The sequence below is a fragment of the Musa acuminata genome, chromosome BXJ2-5, assembly GCF_036884655.1.
Source record: "Musa acuminata AAA Group cultivar baxijiao chromosome BXJ2-5, Cavendish_Baxijiao_AAA, whole genome shotgun sequence".
Taxonomy (NCBI): domain Eukaryota; kingdom Viridiplantae; phylum Streptophyta; class Magnoliopsida; order Zingiberales; family Musaceae; genus Musa; species Musa acuminata.
The window spans coordinates 23,004,828-23,012,046 of record NC_088342.1 but is presented as its reverse complement, the minus strand read 5'-3'; the positions used below and the strand labels follow the sequence as shown (position 1 = coordinate 23,012,046).

Here is a 7,219-nt window from a genome sequence, read left to right as displayed (position 1 = left end):
TATTTGTCCTTCCCCTTCAAAGTGATTTGCTAGTAGAAGTTGGGAGCCTCATCGAAGAAGGCTTCGCAAGTGGATGTAGGTCATTTGACCGAACCACTTTAAATTGGTGTGTTCCTTGAATGTGTGAGTGTTTACCTTTCTGAAACCTTTATTTACATAGCAGCAAGCTTTTGGTTTTCATCTCCTTACTTTACTTGAGCTACTTTTACCAAGTCATTCTTTGTCGAATCGAAATCTTTACGCATTTACGAAATCGTTTTCAATCTTATGAGTTTTAATCCGCTGCACTAATTCACCCCCCCCCCCCTCTTAGTGCCGCTCTGATCCTAACAACTACAATCCCTATTTGGGGCATGTGGATAGCAAGAAGGGGCAACCCCTTTTTGATTGTATGGTGCGCATGAGGAAGAGATTTGGGCAACGATTTGAGGAGCATCTTCGTAGCCCCTACCATATGGATCATCACTAGAGAGGAAAACAGTTGACCTCATTCATTTTCTCTCATAGATCTATAGGTTTTCAGGGATATACGATCTTCCTAGGTAACACATCTTTCTTATATGCGTAGTTTTTTAATTTTGCATATTTTTACACATCAATATTTGCATGATGATAAAACATTATTTTTCTATGGGAATTCTGGGATTTTGTTTTCTATTCTTCTACTACACATATGATGTCGCCCCAGATTTCTCAACACGCCCCTTTCGAGGGGGGAGAGAATGATAGGGCACATTCCTGCATCATCCCTACGATCGTAGTCAATCGCCACATTGGAGCCAACATGGTGCTTCGGAGCTAATGTGGCGCACCATGTCTATGTGACACCTCGGACCTATACGAGATAGCCGCCTACCGGCTGCGCCCATGCTGCCCGAGGCTGTACAAGGCGATGCCGCGTAGTACAAAATGACCCTAGAAGCGTGAAGCGACGCCGCACGATGCAGGATCGAGCAGGTCGACCAGCATCTACACAAAGCATACGGGTCGACTGCTTGAGACATCAGCGACCATTAACTGATCCCGTATGGCGATCTCTTAGTACGGGTATAAAAGCTGACCTTCGGGCCAGGGGTCGAACCTCGAACACCCAATCTCACCACCACTTCCCCCTATTGACTTAAGCTTTGGAGGGATCGAGTCAGAAAATCCACTCCCAACCTCATCTTGTGTGCAGGAGTCTGGAGTTCAACATAGAAGGACGAAGTGTTGCAAAACGCATCCCGATTTGATCTCCCAGAAACGAATCCAACTAGACATCGACTCGCTCCAACCGAAAAACCACATTTGATGACCTTACATACACAGCCCAAATCAAACCATGCTAACTCCTCGGGCATAATGTGAATGCACAACAATTCGTATTCTTTCATCCAATGCTTGGAAGTTAAATGATTGTATACTTAGATATGTTTGACACGATGAATGAGGGAGAAAGGGGTACAAAATACTTAAAAGCATTAATTGATATGAAATCCTTTTCGTCAGAAATGTACTGGTACCTCACACTGGGCACGTGACTGTGGCCAGCATGCCACGTGGTCTTCGCTCGGTACGTGTCGCCGGAACCGGGCACGTGACATGTTGCGCCCGCGTGACCCAACGGCACATAACGGAGCACCCGTAACGGCGTCAGTCGTATTCCAGGAACTTCCGCTATCACCACCAACCACGTGGCAAATCTTGCATCCCTCCTATGAGGCGCTCCCGTGCAACGGTTCGTTCTTCCATAAATAACGGTCCCCGTGACCTTCGGTCTTAACGGAGAGAAGCCCGCGAGAGAGCGAGGAGAAGCAGGGGGGTGGTCTCCGTTGTTTGTTGAAGATGTTCATAGAGAAGTTCAAGGTGGACAGCCCCAACGTGAGGTATGGCGAGGAGGCGATCGAGGCGGTGTACCATTACGAGACCACTGAGCTGGTGCACGAGAACCGGGAGGGGGACTACCAATGGGTCGTCAAGCCCAAGACCGTCGGATACAACTTCAAGACCGACACCCGCGTCCCCAAGCTCGGGTATCTTTTACCCCCTTCACCTGCCCCCGATTTTATTGGCTCAATGATTTGATCGGTTTCTTTGATCTTGGATCAGTGTGATGCTCGTGGGATGGGGCGGGAACAATGGATCCACCCTCACAGCCGGAGTAATCGCCAACAAAGAGTAACATCTCTTCGTGTTTCTTTTGCCTTTTTTTTTCTCTATTTTTTTTCTGGTTTTTGGTGATCTTTAGGATGTTTTCTTTGTGATTTGCCAATAAAAAAATGAGATTTTTATATGGTGGAAAGGGGGATCTCTTGGGCGACCAAGGACAAGGTGCAGCAAGCTAACTATTTTGGATCCCTGACCCAGGCCTCCACCATCAGGGTTGGCTCCTTCAATGGGGAGGAGATCTATGCCCCCTTCAAGAGCCTGCTTCCTATGGTAAAGTCGATTCTTCATTTATTTTTCTATTTGTTCCACAATTTCATTTTTTTCTCTCTTTTTTTTATGATACAACAAAGCTTTTTTTGTTGTTGATTGTGCCATTTTATTTTACTCGAACGCTAGTTTATGCGGTCATGTGATCCATGCATGTGGATTTGATTTTTCTTTCCTTCTTTTCTCTTATCTGGAAGTGTTATGTAATAAGGTTTTCTCTTTTGTTGAGTTTATTAGGTTGATCCGGATAATATAGTGTTTGGGGGATGGGATATCAGCGACATGAACCTGGCAGATGCCATGGCCAGGGCCAAGGTCCTGGACCTAGACCTTCAGAAGCAGCTGAGGCCCTACATGGAGTCCATGGTCCCCTTGCCCGGGATCTTCGACCCCGACTTCGTCGCCGCAAACCAGGGTGCTCGGGCCAACAATGTGATCAAAGGAACCAAGAAGGAGCAGATCCAACAAATTATCAAGGATATAAGGTGCTCACTGACCTTAATATTTCAAGCTCATTTTCCAACAATTAGTTAATGTCACCTGCTTAGCTTAGGTTAAAAGGTTAGAAACAAAGGTGTCAGAATCCAGAATGTAGATGTTCATTATTTGATATGTGTTTCATAGGGAGTTCAAGGAGAAGACAAAGGTGGATAAGGTGGTTGTGCTATGGACTGCTAACACAGAGCGGTACAGCAATCTAGTTGTGGGGCTTAATGACACCGTGGAGAATCTCATGGCTTCCCTGGAGAAGAATGATGCCGAGATATCTCCATCAACGTTGTATGGGATAGCTTGTGTTCTGGAAAATATGCCTTACATCAACGGAAGCCCACAGAACACTTTCGTGCCTGGTATGGTGCCTTGTGCTTGAATTGTTTATTCAGCAGGTTGGCTGGGCTATGAGAATGCCTCATGCATTTCAATTTTATACTTGTGTGCAGGGCTCATTGATCTGGCTATTCAAAGGAACAGTCTTATAGGAGGAGATGACTTCAAGAGTGGGCAGACCAAGATGAAGTCTGTCTTGGTTGATTTTCTGGTGGGAGCAGGAATTAAGGTATCTGATCTTGGACCTCTATGTCTACATCACTGTCATGCTAATTCTCAATGTTTATCCACTCGAATTTCATCTAAAGCTTGTATTTATAAGAAAAATAATTGTGCCCAATCTTTATCTTGAGCTAATTTAACATGTGTGATGTGTCCTTGTTTCTTCCTGCCAGCCGGCCTCTATTATCAGCTACAATCATCTGGGAAACAATGATGGGATGAATCTCTCGGCGCCACAAACCTTCAGGTCCAAGGAGATCTCAAAGAGCAATGTTGTCGATGACATGGTCTCGAGTAATGGCATCCTCTATGAGACTGGGGAGCACCCTGACCATGTTATTGTCATCAAGGTTGGTAGAAATTGTGACCTATATCCTTTTGGTTGGATGCTAGATTATATACCAATATTCATCACTTGCTTTTATTGTAGTATGTACCATATGTCGGGGACAGCAAGAGGGCAATGGATGAATACACATCAGAGATATTCATGGGCGGCAGGAGTACCATCGTTCTTCACAACACTTGCGAGGACTCCTTGTTGGCTGCACCCATCATATTGGACTTAGTGTTGCTGGCTGAGCTGAGCACTAGAATCCAACTTAAAGCTGAGGGAGAGGTACTTATAGGCACCGCCTGTCCATTTGCGTATTCATGTAGTAAACACGTGCTTATGTTTGGTTTGGTCATGTAGGACAAATTCCACTCTTTTCACCCGGTGTCCGCAATTCTGAGTTACCTCACCAAGGCTCCACTTGTAAGTGAATACTCTGCAGTTCTAGTATATATTTTCTTTAGATCCTGAAGAAAGAATTATAGAATACACATGATTCATGAAACTTTGTGCTTTTACATGATTGTCCAAAGATCACATAATAGGATGGAATATACTGTCATGCACAGAATTCTAAAGTTAAAGGCCAACCCGGGTAAAAAGTCAAACATAACTTTTAGCTCCTGGAGGAAGGCTTATTTAAGACAATGATGATTTGTTAGGACTGACTGTCCATTGGCCAAATATATAATGGAATAGAATATGATTATGGGCAGGTCAGTGCATGTTTAGTACTGATGTCTGTATGAAGTCAACTGTTGATAGGCTTTAAACAGCATCAAACAAAGTTCAGTTTGTAGATTGGCAATAGAACTAGCTACACAACAAGTTCCATATGCATATTAGTGGCCACAAGCTATAAAGTTTATTGTTGATGGTAATATAGTGAAGCTACCGAGTTTTGCTGCGTTAGTACCACCTGAACATGTGATGTTTACTTGTCGCAAAAAGTATTCTTTTACCGAAGAATTTATAGCAGGTTTTTATATAAAAACAAGATTAAACTGTAGGCAGCAATGGTTTTTTAGATGCCAACAAATTATATTATACTTTAAAGAGTGCATAGCGTGATGTGTCATTCATTCAGCTCCTTCATGGATGTTCCCTTCAACTCTTGCATAATCTAATCGACTTCAAAAGATGTGTCACTACGGTGATATCAAATATGATTGTCTTGACTGATTCATTTTTATGGTCGAAACAGGTTCCTCCGGTTACACCAGTGGTGAATGCCCTCTCCAAGCAGAGGGCCATGCTGGAGAACATACTCAGGGCTTGTGTTGGCCTGGCCCCGGAGAACAACATGAACCTTGAATACAAGTGAGATGAGCAAAGAGAGAAGGATGGTGGAACGTTAGTTCAGAGATGGGTTTGTTTATCTTGTTCTTTTGTTAGTGTTGGCCCTCTTCACCCGTTCCACTTGTGGTGCAAGCGTTCCTCCCGAATGATAAAGCCTAGCAAGGGAGGGAGGTATAGTCTCTAAAGTATTTCCAGTCTTGAGTGTGCTGATGAGATCCTAATGCTAAGCTGAGTGGTTTATTGTCTCCTAGGAGGTACTGTTCTGGTGTATTGTGTTGAGAAATTCCAGTAGCCAGTTCAATTTTATTCTATATATTTGGCTTTGAATTTGGTGGGATGATTCGAGTGGCCTCACTTATTATTTATAAGGATTCACAATCCCATCTTATAAACAATTATTTACATTTAAAACAAAACGTTAAATTGGAATGAGGATTGGAAATTTTATTGATTGAATGATGTATTTTCGGATAGATATTAATTCTGAATTAGTATTCAAATAAAATATATTGTATCACTATAAATCGAGAACCTGATCTATGATGTTTATTGATTTGATGGAAGGTCATCACATCATATTATTGTCATCAGCTATACTATGATATTGTTGTAATTTGATTTTACTCATGTAATTTATTCTATACAATATTTCATTAGTAATTTTTTGTATTTATATATTATATTATCTATCTTGTAAATCACCAAAGTGGTCGAACATTAGGATTATATAAATATCAATTATATAAACTTGTAAATCAATTACTCATAATTAGTTGATGGATAAAATTAATGATGGATATATTGATTGATGCTTATAGATTATAAAAACTTTTGGGATCGCCCAAAGCTTTATCTATCATTCCCATAATGATGAACATAAATATGATGATTGATATATTCTGCTGAAATTTATTTTGTTTATCCAAAGAATATATATATATATATATATCAAAGTTGTCCTTCGGATGAAACTAAGATATACAACCATAATGATGTTCCTTCTATATGTCTCATTTTATTTGACAATTGAATATATTATTCAAGCCAAATATTTTGATCTCTTTAGATTAAAAAAAAAAAGTAGTTAATATCAACTATCACATCTATATTCATTATAAGAATTCTTATAATCCATTACAGATTTTATCATCATGGTATTTCAATGTAATTGATATTTATTTGATCTAATGTTCAGCCACTTTGATGGCAAGTAAGCCATATAAAATTTTAGTAGAATATATCGATTATCATATTTACGTAATAAAAGATCAACCTTTTGGTAATTCCAAAGGTTTTTATAATCTATAAACATCAATATACCTATTACAAATTTTAAGATCATGTCATTTTCATTTATAAGCATCAACTAATCATGCGTAATTGATTTATAAGCTTATGCAATTGATATTTATGTGATGCATGTTAGGAAAGAGGACGGCACTAAGAGGGGGTGAATTAGTATAGCGATAAAATTACGTTGGTTAAAAAAAATTTCGTACGATAAAATCTGTTTCCGACGAAAAACCATTTCGTAAAGGTAATAACTTTTGAAAGCGTACATAAGAGAGTAGTGGATGTAAAAAACAAGTAAGGAGGTTTGCAGTTAAAGTGAATTATTCAAAGAAATACAAACCAGATTTTAGAGTGGTTCGGTCGTCGTGATCTACATCCACTTTGCCGATTCCTCTTTCGTCGAGGCCACTAGCATCCACTATTGATCTTCCTTTAATAGGCGAAGATCAATCTCTCTTTCTTACACCCCCGCACATGTAAAAACACACTTCGATCTGTTGAATCTTGGATTTTGATGATGAAACCAATTGATAAGTGTATGATTTAATCTGCGTTTTAAGTGATACAGGATGCTTCGATCAGGATGAAACAATTAAAGCAGGAAGAATCATGTTGTGTCGGGGGAAAACATGTCAGAAGATTGGACGTCGAGCTTGAGGATCGGTCAACGTATCGACAGAAGGCTTCGGGCTATGGATTTGGGCATCAAGCCAAGAAGAACAGATATTGCGCCAAGGAAATCAGAGTTGCGGAGTCAACTGGCCGATTAGGCAATAAGCCGCAAGAGAGGACGATGCGCCAAAGAATCGGACGAAGCGTCGAGGGACC

The 7,219-nt window shown here is 40.7% G+C and overlaps 1 protein-coding gene across 1 annotated transcript; it reads left to right on the top strand.

Annotated features, from left to right (window-relative positions):
- The first annotated feature begins 1,760 nt into the window (after positions 1–1,760).
- LOC135612587 (inositol-3-phosphate synthase-like) lies at positions 1,761–5,427 on the top strand. The gene is made up of 10 exons (XM_065109051.1): positions 1,761–2,012; positions 2,089–2,157; positions 2,283–2,418; positions 2,653–2,900; positions 3,040–3,266; positions 3,357–3,472; positions 3,639–3,815; positions 3,896–4,084; positions 4,160–4,222; positions 5,004–5,427. Exons 1-10 carry the CDS (start codon positions 1,825–1,827, stop codon positions 5,121–5,123), a joined length of 1,533 nt encoding a protein of 510 aa, XP_064965123.1. The 5' UTR covers positions 1,761–1,824; the 3' UTR covers positions 5,124–5,427.
- Positions 5,428–7,219: the final 1,792 nt, after the last annotated feature.

What these genes read in the sequence shown, in the direction of transcription:
- LOC135612587 (XM_065109051.1), top strand. Translation starts at nt 1,825, where the DNA reads ATGTTCATAGAGAAGTTCAAGGTGGACAGCCCCAACGTGAGGTATGGC. An exon ending in CAAATTATCAAGGATATAAG is followed by an intron (nt 2,901 to 3,039) that starts GTGCTCACTGAC and finishes TGTGTTTCATAG; the next exon opens with GGAGTTCAAGGAGAAGACAA. An exon ending in ACCATGTTATTGTCATCAAG is followed by an intron (nt 3,816 to 3,895) that starts GTTGGTAGAAAT and finishes CTTTTATTGTAG; the next exon opens with TATGTACCATATGTCGGGGA.